The sequence below is a fragment of the Thermobia domestica genome, chromosome 2, assembly GCF_964235325.1.
Source record: "Thermobia domestica chromosome 2, izTheDome1.hap1.1, whole genome shotgun sequence".
Taxonomy (NCBI): Eukaryota; Metazoa; Arthropoda; class Insecta; order Zygentoma; family Lepismatidae; genus Thermobia; species Thermobia domestica.
The window spans coordinates 54911323-54932079 of record NC_137455.1 but is presented as its reverse complement, the minus strand read 5'-3'; the positions used below and the strand labels follow the sequence as shown (position 1 = coordinate 54932079).

The following is a 20757-nucleotide window of genomic DNA, read 5'->3' as shown; positions in this document are numbered from 1 at the left end:
TATTTTGATCAGAGTATAGTTTTGTTTCCGCACTTTCTCAGTATTTATGCCGTGATGAGTAGCGACGCAAATACGCTAGTTGTCGCCCAGTGCAAGAACTCGCCTTGGCGCCCCCTGACCAACCAAACCAAAAACGCTCCCCCTCCCAAATATTTGCCCAGTTTTGCGCCCTCCCAATCCGGCGCCAGGGGCGTAAGCCCCGTTTGCTCCCTCCCCTAGTTTCGTCACTGGTGATGAGAGTATGTTTGTCTATAATAAGGTTCATACTTTATTTTAATACACATACGATCTTGTGTTAAAATTAATTAACGCTTACCTTTATGATACCAGTCTAAATGCAGTCTTCGATGTTACTGTTTACACACTGCTCTTACAATTTGAAATGTAAACTTCATTATTGTCCTAATTTCGTTTCCTCTGATTTTTGTTTTCATAATTTATCCATATATATTTTTTTGAGGATGGAGAGTGTTAAAATACAATAAGCTTTGATTTAAAGAAAAATGTAATTATAAATATAAGTACTGCACGTCGTTCAATACATTTTAATTATTTACCGGTTTATTTGGTAGCTTCTATATATGTCTTTCCACCATCTAACTTGCTGGTGGACAAAAGTACATAGTGGCTGCTTTATCTAACCACGTGCTATCCTTAAAGCATTTTTCAAGCTCTTTAAACTCACCTATTCAGAATTCTATATATCAAGTGCTACATTGCTAATATTTCAGTGATTTTATTGACCTGCAACCTTCATTAGAGCAAGCAGAAAGGATGGATTAGGGAATTTTAGGTATTAGAGCAGGTAATTTAATGAGAAAAGATAGTTGAAAATAATTGCTCTTACACTGTGACTCCTTATTCTTTGTAAAAATATATGTACACTCATGTCCAAAATGATTGTCGCATATCTATATCTGTCTTCTTGTAGGAATATAATTTCATAATGATTTTGTAGGGTACTTTTAATACTGATACTATGTGTATAATCAGGGAACATATATTTGTGCTAAATTTCATAGGAAAAGAACTATAAATACGAAAATTAGAATGAATAAAACAAAATGTTGCCAAATGGACAAAAAAGTTTTATTTTCATTTTATAGTTCTTATTTAGTGCTCTTTTGACATGAAATTTGCCACATACATATCTTTGTCGATTATACACATACTAACATTATAAGAAATACTGGTCGAATTCGTTATCAAATTATATTCCTACAACAACATATTTATAGACATGCGACAATAATTTTGGACGAGTGTGTACTTAAGAATTCCTTCTGTTTTTTCATCAAATTTTCGATTTTTTAAATTTTATTTATTTTATCAGTATTGTCAAAATGCGAGCTGTAGTAATTGAAAAATTGTAAAAACAAGTTAAAAATATGTGTCAAACTTGAGCTATAAAATAAGTAGTTTCGCTCCAATCGTTGCTGTGCTACCATACCCGAAATCGACCTGTTTCCTATTCATGGACTGAAGAAACCTTTAAATACGTTAACAACTAACATATTTATTTCTTGACCGTGTTGATTTAGTGATTGATCATATTGAATTATGTAATCCCACTTTTTATCTAACTCCCTACTATCCTGATTTAATTTAGGGTTCCTGGTTCTAATAAAATATAATTCATACGTAATTCTTTCAATTCGTGAAGACGCCTGTGAATTACTTTTACCTTGTTAATAGGGATAGTAAAAGGAAGACGTACTAAGATAGTTTTATTTAGCTTTATTATTATACATAAACATGTACATTTATTTCAGTTAACTCCAATGAACATACGTCAGCAGTAATAGGCCATTTATTCATATAGTACCAGCGATTTTTTTCTTCGTGCTGCCAGTGTAATTGGTACTACATTTATGTAGGGCTTTATAGACTACTGAATAAATGTCTTGGTTTACGAAACCATGTTCATATTCAATTTATATATTGTATATGTATATAATATATGTGAGTCTCATGTCCTTAAAATACATCAAATCACATTTATCATGGGGGCACGGTGGCTCAAGGATAGAGCGCTTACGTCTGGTACATGGGGTGCCTTGTTCGATCCCCGACCAAGTATGTGGTGGACAACATCGTGCCTGTGGGTTCTTTCGGGTACTCCCGTTTCCTCCCACTTTCTCATTCTACCAATTATTTTATCATAATTCACTTGCTTTAATCATCGTCTCCCTTAGCCTAGTAGGCATAATCGTGGTACGTTAAGATGCGAGCGGTCCCGGGTTCGATTCCCGGTGGGGGCACTCGGTCGAAAAAATGTAAAACGCTTTTTCAGGCTAGCCATCCTAAATAAGGTTTTTTTTTTTTGGGTTTTCCTCATTCACACCAGGCAAATGCCGGGGTGGTACCTAACTTATAGGTCCCAGGCCGCTTCCTTCCTTCCCCAATCCTTTCGTTCCTTCCATTTCCCCGGATAGTGTGATCGCCGAGGGACGTCATCCCTCAAACGTGACGGGCTAAATGGCCTTAGATGTCGAAAGCCCAGAAATCTAAAATCTTAATCCTAATCGTGGTGGGACGTTAAACTGAAATATTTCGTTCCCAGACAGAAAATGCAGATGGTTTACAGGCGCTTGTGAAGCATGTATAAACAGGCATATTTTTACAGGCGCCTGTACATGCGCCTGAAAATGGAACACTTTTAAACGCATGAGACAGGTATCGATTTTTTTCACGATCATTGCATGTTCACGAAAACAGGTAGTTTTCATGTTGATAGGGTTGCAACCTTGCAACATGAAAAATGCGTGTAAACAACATGTACAGAGTGGAAAGACATGTACGTAATCGGCATATTCTATGTAGTTGACATATACGCTACCTCATGAGGATCTGACGACATCTGCTTTTCATTTGATGAAAATGTAATTGACATGTGAAATATTGGGCGTGTTAGCGAAATATGCATGTTAAGTACATCGCATTAAGTACTATACATGTGTCAGGACCTTGCATATGTGCATGGCAAACTGGAGATTTGGTGCCTGAATATTACATGTTTCCTACACCTGTAACATTAATGATTCACTCCAATCAACCTTGTTCATTGCATGCACCTGTTTAACCCATTTATTGGCAATCATGATCATTGCATTTTCCGTTTACCTGCACATTGCCCGTATATTGCATATAGGTGGATTCACACTTTGCGTGTACACGGAGATAATACAGGCAATGTATTCAGTTATAATCCCATGTATTATACATGTGTCAGAACTTTGCATAGGGAATGTCAAATTGGAGACTTGTGCCTGAATATTGCGCGTCTCCTATGCCTATAACGTGAATGTTTAGCTCCAATCCACCTTGTTCACCACACGTATCAGTTTAATCCATTTATTGGCAATCACGATCATTGCATGTTCCCGTTCACCTGTACATTGCCTGTACACTGCACGTAGGGGAGTTACACACTTCGCATGTACACGTAAATGATAAATGTAAAATAACATATTCTACATCATGCGTTTTCCCATGCTATACGCTAATACAGGGTATTTACATGTAATGCGAATGTCACCATGTATATTACATGTTGATAAACAAGCACCTTCCTTGTACTTTTCATTCTTACTGTATTGCGAATATTATCAACAATCCATTCAAGGTACTTTATATGCATATATTCCCTCTATTTACTTGTATGTGAGTGACTACGTGTACATTGCATGTTCTCATTTTAATGTACAGGCTCTGTACAACGCGTGTTTCCGTGCAAAATTTCCAACGGAAATTTAATACTTCTTCGACATGCATATCACCTGAAGACAATGTGCCTGTAATATTTTCTTTACATGTGTTTTCGCCGAAACAGGCGCCTGTATAATGTCTCTCAAAATCTGTACAAAACATTGGATGTTTCCTCAAAAATTTTCATAATTTTTTTCATACTTGTTATGTTTCTCATCAATCTTTCCTCCGATATTTCGAGTGAGATTCTTGGTTACTCTTCTTCAGGGACACACAATGGCTTAAGTCCTTTTCACAAAACGATCGTCACTTTTTTATTTTTTATTATTTTTTACAACAGTGGTAATTATCAGTATTGCGTAAATTTTATCTATACTTCATTCGCGTCTACCTTTTTAATAGTTTATATATTGCTCTTACTATTTTTGTGTATAACACAATTATATGTAGTCCTGATTTTAGAATAGTTAAATTTAAGTATACTCAGAAGTAATTTAAGTATAAGTATAGAAAAGACAAGTTTGTTTTTGTTACCAAAGTCTGTAGAAAGCCTGTTCACAAAAGATAATCGTACTTAAAAAGAAGTCAAATGTCTGGATCATTTTTTTAATTAAAGCACGTTGGCTGGTAGATTTAATAATATCTAAAATGAAATTGTTAATTGCAGTTCTAATTTAGGCACAGAAAATGGGTATGATGTTAAGACTAAAGGAATGACAAACGTTAGCACTTTGTAGGAGACAAATAATAAAAACGAATTCAAATTCAGAACAGAAATCTATTGCCATTATTTTGTTTCCGTGGTTATATGATACAAAGGAAATTTGCAAAACTAGAATTCCAAATTAATAGAATTTCTTTCTATGATAAACACTGAAAAATGTAGAAAGTATTTCATACACCAGACGTTCATTCTAGAGTATATGAAGCTATATATTTTGACACTACAAAATGCAATATCAAAATAAGAATCAAAGAGCACATCAGATTTAAAAGGATCTGCAATCTCAGGCTGGTTTAAGCATTTATTGCAGCAAAAGTATAACGTGAACATGTACATTTGACACATATCGAAAGAAACATTCTTAATTTGTTTTATGGTAGAACCAAAAACTAGGTGAAGTATAGATAGATGTAATTTAAATAAAGAATGGAATACAATAATAAAATAACTTTACTAGTTCTCATTCTACCTTATGCGATTTAACATTCCAGCGCAAGACTACTAGTGTACTTTAAATAAAATGTAAAAAACGAGGTGTGATACTCATGTTACATGTAAGCCAAAAGTTTGACTTTTTCACCATTGTCAGGAGAATTATTTGCTCGTTTTTTCATTTTCAGCTCAGGACAATGGATGTGTTGCATACGTGTTGCGTACAGGATTTAACACCTCACAAGGAAAACTTTTACGAACTATTTTGTTTGGCGTCAAACGCGTGACTGCTAACAATCTGGAGACATTTTGTTTTATCATATTTTTACTTATTTTTGCCATTGCTGCAGCAAGTTACGTTTGGATAAAAGGTAAGTGTTGTTTATCCTATGTTATTATCATTTGTAGAGTGATGTTAAAAAAAAAAATAGTTTTTATTTTTAAACAAAGCTTTACACTAAGTGTCGTAAGTGAAACTTTTTCGGTTTATGAGTAAAGTTCTTTGGAAATACATCATCATCATGATGCTTCTTCTCTTACCAAAATACCATCTTCATTATGTAGGTCCTTCTTCAGTATCTCTTCTAGATAGATATTAAATAACGTGACAAAAGAACATTCCTGTCCAACTTCCCTTGCAGTTGCATTCTCTTCTGTCATTTCTTCCCGTATTCCAGCACTTGTTGTTTTATGTATGTTTCGTATGAGTTTTCGATCTTTCCATTCCAACTCAATCTTCTTTCGATCTTTCCATTCCAAGAAGTCCCAGTTCACGCGATCAAAAACCTTTTCTAGATCAATAAACATAGCATACACATCGTTCCCTTTTTATATACACCTTTCACCAATTACTCTTAATAAGCCAATTGCATTTCTTGTACCCTTACCTCTCCTTCGTAATTTTTGCTGCGTGAGACTAATAATTCTGTCGACTTCACATCTCTCTGGGTTCGATTTCTTAGCCAACGTTATCATGATCGTCTTTAGGAAATCTTTAGGCCACTCTCCTGTTTTCATATATTTTATAAAGTAGAACCAATTCTTTCGCGTAATTGCCTCCCATATTCTTAATGAATTCGATCGGAATATTATCTACCCCAGGGCCTTTCCATTCTTCATCTCGGATGTAGCGTTTTCAAACTCATCTCGAAGTATATTAAACTCTTTATCATCCTTAACTATTACAGTTTCTACTTCAACATCTAGGCGTCGCGGCCTATCTCAACTCTTACACAAGTTTTCAACATATTCTTTTCACCTTTTTAAGGTTTCATTCATCTCACTGGCTTCTTCTCATTCCTATTTTCTATTGTCATCGTAATACCCCCTTGTTTCCTTCGAAGTTCCATGGATTTTATTTCCTCAAGTTTCCGAGCTCTTGCTTCTCTCTCTAATTCTTTTTATATCTTCAGATTTTCTTTTGTGAAATTCTTCCCTTACTCTGTGGGTTTCTCTTCGTAATTTGTTTCAACTTCGTGCACATCTGTGTTAACCTGTTTATACGTCCTCCATTCCCTCATTTTCTGCAACATCTGTTCTGTAATCCATGGTTCCTTAGCCGTTTTCTGTTCGCAGTAACCCACTATTACTTCTGCAGCGTGCTGTATGCATATCTTAAAATATGTTCCATCGCCCATTACTACCTGCATCTATTCTTTCCTCATTTAAATGCTCGGAAGTTTTGTGCGAGAAAATGTCTTTCTCAGCTTTCAACTTCTTATTGCTTGCTTTCCTTCTGGCTACATTTTTCAGTTGAAAATTCATTTCGGCCAGCACAAGGTTATGATCGGAGAAAATGTTGGACTCTGGGAGGGTTTTCTCATTCCTAAAGTTACTCGTGAATCGTAACATACCTTCGGTCGTCTGTTGAGGATTTCTGTGTCTTCTCTTGTGCTGGTTGAACCAAGTGTTCCCAAGTACTAGTGAATTCTGTTTACAGAAATTGATCAGTTCTTCCCCCCTTCTTGTCCTTTCCCACAACTGCATTGTAATTTCCTATTACAATTACGCATAATACCCTATTATACCCTTCTTCTTCCAGTCTATAATTTCTTCTATTTTCTTATAATTTTCCTCTGCTTTTTGAAGTGTCGGTATGTATATCTGTATCAATACTAGATCCTCCTTTTTACCTTTAAGTCTTTGTCGTTAATTTCTGCTTTCATGACTTTTTTTTTCTCACTCTTATTCAGAACTGTTCCCACACCATTACAACTTTCCTTTACATTACCTGAGTAAAACATTCTGTGTCCTTTGCTTCCCATTTTCCATTACCTTCCTATCTAACTTCACGAATTTCTACCAAGTCTAGATTTTTTTTTTCATTTCTTCTTTAAGATATTTTAAAATTTCCCTCCCGTAACATGGTCATTTCATGCCCGTGTCTTTTTGCTTTTTTTTTTTTTTCATCGATCTTTCTTGCACTGTTACGCTTGTTCAAGACATTCCAAAGGAAAGTTTCTGAGTCAGTTCTCATTAAATCTAAAAGCTCAAAATTAAACCAAGAAAATGTTGATAAAATATTTATTCTACATCAGATAGCAACTGCTTACACGTTAAGAATAAACACAATAACCGCCAATCATATCTTTCAGCGCTCATGTAGATTACAAGAATGTTTAAGATGCATTTACTCACTTTTCTCCCCAGAAACAAACAAACAAAAAAATCTTTTGATCAACTCTGATGATATTCAACCAAATTATTGAAGAAATTGCATTTACTTGCGTACAGAGGATAATTGTTTTAGTGTTCATGTATCTATTCATTTATTTGCCTGTTGTGTAAAGTAAATGTAGTTCTCATATTCACTAACTAAACTTGGTATCGTTACGGCCCACGATAGGGTACAGCCGGCCAGATCTCATAAGTTTAAATAGGTAATGCCTAATTATAGCATCATATCGTGGTGCTATTATTTCTGATTTTCTGAACTGAACTGATTTTCTTCTTCTTAGTTCAGATAACTTTCCAGTTACTTGAGGATGCTGAGGCAGCACTGAAAATGCTATTCCCCTTACCGGAAATCGAACCGAAATGACGGGCACACCAGTCGTTTTGGTTACATGGGAACAAATTAAATGAGATATCTGGTTTTACATCTCACGATTATGCCCTTTAGCCTAGAGGAGGGAGATGATTAATCAAAATTAATGATTATTAAATAATTGGTGGAATAATACGAGGACCATTGCAAAAGTCATGGCAACTATTTTTTTCTCGAAAATGGTAACGAACAAAAAAAAAAAAAAAAAAAAAATCTGAAATATGCAATTGGAAGGTTAATTCATATATAAACATTACTTGTAGGGAGATGGATGAACACACACACCACCATAAAGATATAGCACGAGGAAAAATAAAAAAAAAAGAAGAAGAAGAAGAAGTTTGTCGTTTCAAACGTGTTTTACTGTCACTTGCAACAGTACACAATATTACAGGGCAAAAACACGTACCTGTGACATCTTAGAGTTCCTCGCAGTAGTCTCCCAAAGAATCCATGACACACTACGTACTTTGTAATGTACTATTGTGTACTGTTGCAATTTACAGTAAAACACGTTTGAAACGACATAATTATTTTTTTCTCTTTTCTCGTGCTATATCTTTATGGTGGTATGTGTGTTCATCCATCTCCCTACAGGTAATGTGTACATATGAATTAACCTTCCATTTGCGTATGTCAGATTTTTTTTATTTATTTATTTATTTATTTTTTCTTGTTCGTTACCATTTTCGAGAAAAAAAATAGTTGCCATGACTTTTGCAATGGCCCTCGTAATATGGTATGGTAGGTAAAGTGAGAATTCCGAAAAAACGTACGAACACGATGTTGCCCACCATAAATTCTCAATCGGGTATCAAACCAGGGCCCTCTTGGACCACAGGTGAGCGCTTTACCTGTGAACAACCGTGGGATCAGTTTTCATATATTACCAGTGCTGAGATAAACTCTTCGCTGGATGGGGAGAGAATGTGAAACTCCCATCTGCGACTTGCCTGTAGAACATCAAATTCTGTTACCATATAGAACAAAGGCGTTTTTTACATGATAGGACAGGTGTAAGTTTTATAATTTCAAGTATAGAGCACTGTTCAAAAATTCTAGTCATCCACCTTAATTTAAAAAGTTTCATTCTCATGGACATAATGTCAAGAAATATTTAATATCTTACCTTAAAGTAAGATCTCTTGGATGAGGAAGATTTTATTCAGTTTAGTTCTTTTCAAAGAAAGAATTTAGTTTTCAAACAAGAGGCGAATGGTCAGTGTTTTTAAAAGTACATATACATTAAATAATCAAAATATATAATCCAATACTATTTGTATATGTGTGTGTAAAGAATTCTGTTTTATTTTTTTATTTATCAGGCTCAGAAGATCCCAAACGGAACCGCTACAAACTGTTCTTAGAATGTGCGCTTATTCTAACATCAGTTGTACCACCAGAATTACCGATTGAACTGTCGTTAGCTGTAAATACTTCGCTTCTCTCACTGTCGAAATTAGGTATGTCTTTTATTTTTTATTGTTAGTGCTTTTGTAGTAAATAAGTGTAGCTTTATGTAATAGTTACATTGTCTGTTTTGTTTGCTTGTGACTAGTGTGTAATTGGAACAAGGAAATTTCAAAGTGCATACACACAGAAACCTCTTTTTTAAAGAAAAAATAGAAGGAAAAATCAATTCCAACGGACAGGTGATATATAGCGTAAACATGCCAAGATCGGGGAAGAGTCACAAATTCATAAGATGACTGCTATCTTGTCCGAACTACCAGGTGAACCACTGTTATTCTTACGGTTTTGGGTACAGGGCGGACTGTATCAAGACACTTTTTCACAGGTTTTATCTATACAAGAAGAGCTGTAATCTGTATACCATTGACTCCAGCGCAAAAAAAAGTCGCAGTCTGAAGTGGTGTCATCAATATCATGACTTGATCCACGTTAAGTGGTCGCATCTTCTGTTGCAGATGTGTCAAAGTTCAGATGAGTACAGATTAATTCCTGCTTTGAACTTATCTGGCGAAAGTCGAACACGAGATTCCATCTATCTGACATCACGAAAAGAAGGTGATGATATGTGTTAGTGGGGAGTGACATCGTGTTTGGTATCCCGTAGACTTCATCATTGAGATTTTTTTCTCGGACCTCTTGAAGATACAGAGATGAGATTCTGGAAAAATATTATGTCGGTTTCGGGCAGGATTGTTAAATCGCGGCGAGCGTAAAATGGATTTTGGGTTTCGGTTGCGCAATCGGAACTGATTTTCTCGGAGAAAAATTCCTGGCGCAGAATCTAAAGAGATTTTCTGATATAAACAATTTCGGACTCAGTACAAAACCAATTTTTCGAATTGACCTCCTGAAAAAATGGGTTCTGGTTCTAGAACCCGAAATCGATATTGAAGTGAAAGCGAAATTACAGAAGAAAAAGAAATACGATTTTGCCATGAAATCACTGTAGATCGTTCTTTTGAGTTATCATTTGACAGTTGCTCAACATCGTTTACAACTTGTATCAATGTATAACGCGATTTTCGGTTCCACGAAGAGAACCGTAGTCTTTCCGAAGCATTCCTAATTGAAACGTTTATTTAGGTTCCGAGACCGAAACCAGAACATTTTCCGTCCCGTTACCATTTAACTCTGTATCGGGCTATTAGTCCCGAATGAGTTATCATGTCCGCATAGAATAGTTTTTCTCGATTGCTCAGATGGAATGACTAACCAGGTCTCTCGACGTATTTCGATGGACTATGTGTAGGGTGCCATAGACAAATGAACTATTAAGGTTAAAGATCCATTTAAGGCAGGATACGGACTATGTAAAATTAAATTTGACGTATTAAATATAGGATCTGGCTCGTTGAAAGAAAGAAACATGAAATAGCTTTTACCTCATAGTGTTCAAGTTCCAGGTTTTTTCAGTTTGTGTACAGTGCTAGTACCAAATCGTCTGTTACTACGGAACAGGTGGCTTGCACATCATCATCTGAACCTTGTTACGGAAAAGAGTGACAATGCTACTAGTCCAGCAGAAATTAGTTGTGTGTTTGAACAGGTACATAATCAAAGATCACGTGATGAAAGCTGAAATAATTTGGACCTCAAACAGGGTTGTTGGAATTCTTCCCAGCCCAAAAATCTTAATTTTTTCTAAAACCCACAATAAAACACATTTCCAAAAATTGTACTTCAAAACTTTAATTGAAATAATAACGTTGATGTAATTATAATTTCTTTCTTCGATCGTGTTTCGCAGTACATACCTAGTTTCAGAATTGGCTTAAAATATATATTTATCAAGATATCATCAACAGAACAGAATACCATTGAAAAACAATGTGTAGGAATCATGCATAACGAATTTTATTTGCGCTGGATCAAATTCGCTTTAACGGTGTTCAGCTGTAATCTATCTATTATATAAACATGAAAGGGATCTTGTTTGTGATCGCTTCATGGGAAAACGGCTAAACAGTTTGAAATTAATTTTTGAATATAGTTATCACGTACCTCGAACTGGACTTTCATCATGCTACATTGATTAACATGGGTATTCTAAGAGGGGAAGTGGAGATCAAATTTAATACGAAAATTTTAGTATCTCACGATTCTGTCAAATTGGGAAGATGAAATTTAGTATATAAACTCCTCATTAAAAATAAGTAGACCCGTGTCCCAGCGTTTTGTGAATCTCTTTTCAAGGGAATGGGAGATTTTCTATAATTTCTTTCTTTACATTGAAAGCAGTGTTGCCTGTTGTTTATTATCGCATCACGGGGAAACTGTTGAACAGTTAGAAATTAATTTTTAAACGTAGTCAACACTTACCTTGAGCTGGGTTATCATCATCTTACTTTGATTCTAGGGTGCATCCTAAGGGGAGTAGAGGGGTTCAAAACTTCAGTCAAAAATACAGTATCTCAGGAGCCCGTCAAGTTAAGAAGATTAGACTGTGAACTTTTCATTAAAAATAAAGGGACACATCTGTTTCTATTTTTGAAAATTTCCGTTTTCAAGGAGAAGGGCACTTTCCATAATTTCTTTCTTCATATTTAAATCAACGTTGTCTGTATTTGTTTTTCTCGTATAAGTATGTTGTGCTCAGTAGCGTAAATCGTAACTTGAAATGTGCATTGAGCTTATTTGTGTGCTTGGTTTTCCAACAGAGTCAAAGCGTATTGAACCAAATATCACATGAAAATTAGCATTATCTACTTGATGTCTCACCATCCAAAATCTCAGAGTATCCACCAGTTAACATCTGAAAATAAATTTTAAGCGTAAAAGTTTAGTCTGATAAGAGATCTTCGCGATCCAGTACACTCTCTTAGAACACACCAATGGGTCGAAATCATTGCTTTATATGATACACAACTTTATAGTACTAACGAAAGTTTTGTTCCTACACTTTTGAACATGGAGAAAGTGCATGGATGTTCTACATATTGTTCTACGTAAGGCTTGAATTATGGTGTTTGTTGTAATTTAGCGATTATATCTTAACAAAATAACCTTACTTATATCTTTTAATATTTTATTCCAGCCGTTTTTTGTACGGAGCCGTTTAGAATACCATTTGCTGGGAAAGTTGAGATCTGTTGTTTTGATAAAACAGGGACACTAACTAGTGATAATCTTGTTGTGGAAGGTATAGTTGGCCTTAAGTAAGTAAATGCTGTGCGTTATTGTGATTTTCTTAGTTAAATAATTCATTTATTTTGTAGTAATAGTCGACTCAGTGAACCTTGAAATATCGTGTACTATTCCCTAATAAGGATGTGGTATCTTTATTATACATTAGGCTAATTTTGTACATAAAATCTAAGCATAGTGAAGGAAAAGCTTGGTCACCTCTGTAGAACTAAAATTAGACCGTTTATATCGTTATGGATGGCGTTTCATTGATAAAAAGCTGAATGAAAGTTGAGGCAATGATCATTGCAGTTTAACTGAAGTAAATGCGCCTGTTAGTTATATGGAATCTTTCCGTCAGAGTAAGTCGAAGCAAAGGTGTAACAGAGTATCAGAAGAGGCCATTACGCTTGGCTCGTGTGGAAACACAGTAAGTGAAGTTCTCCGATTTATTAGTGTATCCAAACGGACTGTAGAACATGCGTACAAGAAATAGTTTTGCCATGCGTGAAGTCGGCGTGAGAACTATGGTCGAACGAGATCCCAACCCAGATCGACTGCCGACTAGTTTCACACGTAGTCAAAAGCAAATATTTTTCAAATCCGACAGGAATCGTTATAGTCTATGAATATAAGTCCCTTCCAACCAATTTCCGAAACAACATTTCAAAAGGAACACCATTATTGGTCATTTGGAGTCGAGTACCATGAAAGAAGTCACTGCTTCCTAGGGTCAAGAGTAGATACTGGATTGTAGCAGACTCGAAACATGCAGTGTGGTCTGAGTTTTATCTATATTCTAGTAATGCAAGACGTTGAGTGCACCGAAAGCCCAGTGAAGCATTTCATCCATAATATATGGAGGCCGTTGTTCAAGCTGGAGAAAGTTCTTTTCTGTGAGGAGAGGGGATTATATTATGAATTGGGCCTGTTAATGCAGTTGAATGTAAAAATGAACCAATATGTTTATTTGGACATCGCTAGTGACCATATTTTGTCATTTCCACATGGTGATGATGAATATACAGTAATTACTCCCATGTTTCAAGATGACAACTGGTGAATTTACAGAACCTAAGACGTACGTGAAGAGTTTGAGAAACATCCATTTACCTTGTCGCACCTGCTCTTGCGTTTTAAATTTCCAAGGAGCCGTGCTAGGTTAGTGGTAGAGAGCTCACCGCTGGTGCTTTGGGTCCTTGGTTCGATCCCAGTTTACACCAAGTGAACTTTGTGGTGTACAGACACTTTGTGCGTGAGTTTTCTTCATTCCACTGTTTCACTCATTATCATCATCACCATCTCCCATAGCCTCGGCGCACAATCGTCGGGCGTTAAACTAGAAAATTTATTTCGAAATCTCCAGATTTAAATCCAATTGAAAATCTGTAGAATTATTTGAAACTCATAAGGGAACTCAGAAATAAGCATTCCGAACCTTGCTGGAACTACGAGTGAGTGAGTTAATTCATACTTTATGTGGTGTAGCTGTAACATCTTGTGAAGTCAATTCCAAACAGAATTCAGACGGTTCTCCAGGCCAGAGGTGGTGGTATTTGATAATAGGTAAATTTTTGTCTGTTATGCTTACTTACTAAAGTTATCTTACAATTTAAAGTAAAATCTCTTTAATTCGTTGAAATTCAATTCTGCCAGCTTCCCCAGATTAATCACACACTCTTACTCTACGACATTAAGTCTGCATTAAGCAGCTTTAGATCACTTAAAGTGCACGAAAATGACTTACATTCATTGTAATTGGGCATCTTAGTGAGCATATATGTGCAGAGATACATCTCAAAAGACTAAACTGGCTGAAGACCGAGTTCTAGAGTGCAAATGCGTAGTTGATCTGGGGGGAAAAATATGTAGCATAGTGGCTAATGCTTTGACAGGTAAAGCTGAGACTCAATTTCGAAATGCAGGCCCAACTGCGTATTTTAATTCATTTCGTTTCGTTATATTTTGCCTATAGAGAATAAGTGTTTAAAGAAATGGTAATTTCTACTATTTCTCTGATATATGTTATAAAAATATAAGTAGATTTATCGTAAAATTTTGAAGTATTTTTTTTTAAAGATCACTTATTTTGTTCGCTTGTTTGAAGTTTTAACGCCCTTTATCATTGGATTATGTAAGACATTGCTCTACATCTTCACTTGGGACCCGACTTATAAGTACTTCTTCCGGGTGTCTGGGGGGGCACGGGAGCTCAGTGGTAGAGCGCTTATCTCGGGTGCGTGTGGAGTCTGGTTCGATTCCAACCAATGAAATTTGTGGTGGACAACATCGTGTCCGTGGGCTTTCGCGGGCTCCCACATTATCATTCCGCCGATTCTTTCTCCATAATTCACTTGCCTTAATCTCCGTCTCCCGCAGCATGAAGGGCGTAAGTGTAGGGCGTTAAACTGAAAGATTTCATTTCGTTTCATTTTCCTTCCAGGAATCAAATCTGTACCACAAAGTCGAGAGCACTAATAATTTAGGTACGAGGGATCTCATAAAGGATTGTTCAGACTATCACCTTCAGTAATATGAAAAACAGTATACAGTCACAGAAAAACCTTCGAGAAGTTAATTGCTAGTTGATAATGCATGAGTATTGGAACGAGTTTGGCAACTGCAAAATAAATTAATGGAATTCGAGACTTTCCTGGCAAACAATCCATAAAGATGCTACAGGATGATATGCAGAGATGTTATAGCAGAAATGTTACTGTTTACTCGCTAGTTTCAGCAGTATTTAACGTAATAGTAAAGAATAAATAGATATAATGAATCTTGATTCTTACATGAATAAACCTCTGTTTGTTTTTCAGAAATCAGAACAAAATAATTTCTTTATCAGAAGCTCCACTTGAAAGTGTTCAAGTGCTAGCTACATGTCATGCGTTAGCACAATTAGAAGATGGATTGGTGGGAGATCCTCTTGAAAAAGCTACTCTCACAGCAGTCGATTGGAATCTAACCAAAGGTATGCATAATTTTTCATTAAATAAAATTTGTAAAATGAAAAAAATCCTACATTAGTGAACATGTGCTCGATATATTGAGTTCTTCAGGGATTAGACAGTTTTTAGTCTAAATAGGTTTCAGAAAGGAATAAGAGCATTGAAAGACTTCAAGATTTAGTCTAATGTAATGCTGTAAGTTTGGTGCAATAGCACCCACTTTAAATTACAGATACTGACTCGAATGAAGTCTCATAAGTCTTTTTGGGTGTAGATGATATATTCGTAGATTTTCGTTCGTCTCGTCAAATGGTTTATAAGATCGTAAATTTAGACTGCATTTCAAGTTTTGTTTGGCAGGGTTAGGTCCACTGATTGAAATTTCTTTCAATCAACAGCACTGAGACACTATCTTCTGATGGTCTAGTCACCGTATCGTACACCTTTTCCAGTAACGGGTGTTCGTATTAAGGTGTCAGGTTGTAGTCCAATACATTCAGGTCTGCTTATTTCAAATACATTGTTTTTATTTTAATCTTATTCTGTGCTCTGATTTCAGTCCTATTTATGTAATTTACATACTGTTATGCAAACACGTCATCATCACCATTTATCATCATTTACTTGTCTTTAATAATCTTTAATATTGGGAGCGCGGTGGCTCAGTGGTAGAGCACGTACCTCCGGTACATGAGGTCCCTTGTTTAATCCCCGACCAAACAAGATTGTGGTGGACAACATCGTGTCCGTGAATTTTCTCGGGTACTCTAGTTTTCTCCCACATTCTCATTTCACCGATTCTTTCATCATCATTTACTTGCCTTAATCATCCGTCTCCCTTAGCCTAAAGGGCATAATCATCGGACTTTAAACTGAAAGATTTCATTTCATTTCAATAATCTTCAATAATAATAATAAAATGATTTCTTGTCTGTGTGTCATCAGTTTTTTTTTTTTTTTTTTTTTTCGTGGAAAGGAGTGAGCTAGAGCAACCAACTTTTGTACACAGATACATCTTCACCAGATCTGATCGCGTACGAAGCCGTTTTTTTTAAATTTTCGTCTCGAAGGAGAGAATTTAAGAGGCGAGTCGAAACGTATACATAAAAGCAGAGGGGAAATAATCGGAAAGACGAATATTAGTGTCAGATTCATAGTTTTACGGGTTGCTCAGATAATAGTGACACTTCTGACAATGTTCGAAGTTTAAGTTTAGCCGTCATCATCATGGAGAGATGAAAAATAACATATCAAAATGACCTGTATTAGTGTCGAATCATAGATTTCGGAATCGCTAAGATAATTGGTTACTGTCCTGATGACATTTGATCCCAGGTTTAGGCAAGAAGGGACATTTTAGCTGATCCGGGAATTGACAGGGACAATGTCAAAGGTGCTGCTCTTCCTTATTTATTTATTCCACATTTCTTTATTTTCAGACATTTTCCATAAATTTTAACCTCCCCGTACGAAAAACGGACATTTGAGCTAGTAAATAATAAAATTAAGAAAATGGCTGATTTTATGTTACACCAATTTCTCGATAGATTCGAATTCAGTAATGTAAAAATTTTTATATACAGTATATATATATCTGTGCCGTGTTTTGCATTTTCACACTACAGTCCAATGGCTGAGTATCGGACTCGAATGAAAATTCGTAACTGATCAGGAAAGGACTAGGTATCAAGCTGATTAGTATACAGGCGTGGTAAGCTGGAGACACAGATTTGATACCTGGTCTGTAGAGTATATGGTGTCACGGGTACACCACATAAAGGAGTTTGGGTTTTTGGCGTGATATTTTCTCAATATTTAAACTGGGTGGTTTTCCACTTCCGGTTTTGCTAAAGATAGAGTAGAGATGGAATTTATTTTCGGGACGATTAGTTGATTGCAGAAAACCGTTTCTTGTTATCTGTTACTATTTTTACTCTATAGCGATCACTGTTAAAACAGGAAGCGGTTGATTTCGGCCACTTCCGGTTTGAACGAGGAGAGAGTAATGGTGTCCATTCTTATCACACTAAATTACTTCTCTTATAAAACTGCTTGTCGTCACATCGTTTTTGCTCAGTGTAGGTCAATATTGAAACCGGAAGTGGCAAATTATCACTTCCGGTTTTAGTAGAGCGTTAAGTATGAAGATGAATGCTCTATGTTAATCAAAGTTAAAATCGGAATTGGTTAGTTTCTACCACTTCCGGTGAATGGATCACCTCCATCAACGAACGCGGTTCTCAACTTTTGACCCTCTGTGTCCTGGCCAAAATTGGTGATGATCCATTAAGTGGATCTTGAGATTTTTTTCTCTCCTGAACGGACGAACACACGGACAGACAGGGTAAATATATAAAGGAGTTTTGGTAAAGCAAATTCCTCAAAAAAATGTTGTTTCCTGCATTTATCACACAGTGTATCTCTCGATCAATTTGACAAATTCTTACAAAGTCTGTGATATGTTGGATGCTACATAAATTAATGAACGAATTAAATGAATAAATATAATATCCAAATTAATGAGGTGTGGGTTTTTTCAGGACTGTTAATTTAAGAGGTGTAAATCGATCAATTGACTTAATTTCATCACTTGACCAAAAGCTAACAAAATGTCAAATGTGTGGCATGGCATAATCGTAGAACAAATCATGTGTTCCATGTGAGTAAATTAATATTTTTTTTCTCTTTAAAGGTGATGCTGTAATTCCGAAAAAAGGAAAAGCTCCAGGAATGAAGATATTTCACCGACACCATTTTTCCTCAGCTCTTAAGAGAATGTCTGTTTTGGCAGGCTATACTTTACCAGGAAGTACGGATACCACTTACATAGCTACTGTAAAAGGGGCTCCAGAGACTCTCAAATCAATGGTAAATTTCAATCCCTTCTACAGCTGAAACGTATGCTCATTCCTTCGTTTTGTTTTCTGAATGCTAGAGAATTCATTTATCTACTTTAGATAGAGACTATTTATAATTTTCATTTAAATATTTGTCACCTATAAGAGAATCCATATCAAGATAATTTTATCATATAAAGAATATTGTATTCTAAGTTGAATTTACAATCACTTTCATATAGAATACGGATATTCATAATTTTGATGATTTATTCAACAGTTATTGTAGAGGAAATTTTCTCTGTAAGTGGAATAAATTCGTTATGAAACAGAGGGCACGGTGGCTCAGTGGTAGAGCATTTATCTCTGGTGTGGGCTCCCTGGTACGATTCCCGTTCTAACAAATTTATGATGGACAACATCGTGTCCGTGGGTGTTCTCTAGGGACTCAGTTTCCTTCCACATTCTCATTCCACCAATTCTTCTATCATCGTTCACTTGCCTTAATCATGTCTCCCCCTTAGCCTAAAGGGCATAATTGCAAGACGTTAAACTGAAAGATTTATTTCCATTTTAAAACACACTGAAACCAAAACATTAACTGTATATATATATATATATATATATATATATATATATATATATATATAAGAAGGATATGGGGGGAAAAGAAGGAATGTCACAAAAATTTATTTTCGAGAAAACGACGTTTTAATATTGCAAACCGCGTACAAAATAAATAGGGCCCTTTCCTTGGACATTTCTACATCTACGCATGCATGACTTATACAGTCAAAAAATACCAAGAGTCATCAACACATAGGGCAAAGCACCCGTTAAAGCACACACATGGACATTCCTTGTTTTTCCCCCTTACCCTTCATATATATATATATATATATATATATATATATATATATATATATAATATATCACTAAAAAGTGTGGAAAGAAATAAAGAATACCTTTTATTCCACTTATAGAAAATGCTTCCTCTATAATAGTGTAAGGTTTTTAAATACTATGATACTTATATCAATGTCATTCTTTATTTTTCTCCAGTTTTTCATTAGTGTTATATACACTGATCACCAGTTGAATTAGAGACACCTACCTAAAACCGTGTAGCACAACCTTTCACTCTGATAACGGCAGCTATCCTCCGCAGCATGGACTCCACGAGGCGCCTTAAGTGTTGTTGTGGCATCTCAATCCATATCTGCTGCAAAGTCTCTCACAAACTCCGCAGGTTGATCGGAAGAGGGGTCCATAGCCCGAAGGCGTCGTTCCATGGCGTCCCAGGTGTGTTCGACGGGATTGAGGTCCGGCGACCGTGATGGCCAAGGAAGTGTTGCCAGATCAGAGGAGTGCTAATCAAACCAGTCTGCTGCCATCCTAGAGCGGTGGGCCGCCGCATTGTCGTGCTGAAAGATGAGGTCACCATCCGAATGTTACAGCCGAATAAATGAAAGGACATGGTCATCCAGAAGGTTGCGATAGCGTTCATCTGTGAGGGACCGGGTCACAGGTGTTAGGGGACCCATTTCAGTCTACGTAAATAAACCCCAGATGAGAATACCAGCACTACCGCCCTGCACATTTCCTTGCTGACACCATGGATCGTTGCCTCGTGCAGTTGGCGACGCACCCTTATCCGTCTATCGGCATGTACCAATGTGAAACATGAATCATCTGTCCAGGCAACCTTTTTTTCACATTTCCACAGTCCTGTGGCGGTGTTCTTTTGCCCATGCTAGACGTTGTTTCCTGTGTTGCACGGTTAGAAGGGATATTCGTGTGGGCCGATGGCTTCTATACACCATGGCGAGTAGGTGGTTGTGAATTGTGTAGCTGCTAAAACGGCATTGTTGTCCTGCATTGAACCTCTCCGCGATTTGACGCGCTCTGGCCCCCTGTCGGCTGTTACGATGCGTGGAAGTCCGGCTACCCCTGTCGTCGACACGCCCCTTACCTCGGCAGTCTGCCCGTGTGGGTGCGGTTTGATCGGAAGCCTGGTACTGACGATGCACCCTTGACACAGTTGCCTTTGAAAATCCGAGTGCCGCAGCCACTTCCGAAATCAAGCCGCCCAGTCGTCTTCCCCTACGATTTGATCACAGTCAAATACACTCAAGTCCTTCGTCTTGCCCATCAGACACTGCACTGACACGGATACAAAGAGAGGAAGCACACGGTAGGAGTACATGCGCGATGTGTTTCATTCACGTGCACTGGAGGGGCCTCTGCAGGGCAGTTTCTGCAACTGTCTTGCTGTCTCTAATTTAACTGGTGATCAGTGTATATAGGGTGTATCAAAAGTCCGCGGACATAGACCAGCTCCGTTAGGAATAAAGATACGAGAAAATAGAGAAAAGAGGAAATTTTCTGGAAATGGTTTGTTTTCAATCTAAAATGGTAGAAATTTTCCAATAGCACCAGCCGTTTTGATTACACACTGGTAAG

At 36.6% G+C, this 20757-nt stretch overlaps 1 protein-coding gene across 1 annotated transcript in view; it reads left to right on the top strand.

The window, feature by feature from the left end:
• The window catches only part of LOC145672356 (endoplasmic reticulum transmembrane helix translocase), an 82551-nt gene that overhangs the window by 22286 nt on the left and 39508 nt on the right, over positions 1 to 20757 (top strand). Inside the window, exons 7-11 of the mRNA XM_081741546.1 lie at positions 5053 to 5235; positions 9236 to 9373; positions 12418 to 12538; positions 15326 to 15480; positions 18150 to 18325. Of these exons, the coding sequence (XP_081597672.1) occupies positions 5053 to 5235; positions 9236 to 9373; positions 12418 to 12538; positions 15326 to 15480; positions 18150 to 18325 (773 nt within the window). The remainder of the gene's footprint in view (positions 1 to 5052; positions 5236 to 9235; positions 9374 to 12417; positions 12539 to 15325; positions 15481 to 18149; positions 18326 to 20757) is intronic.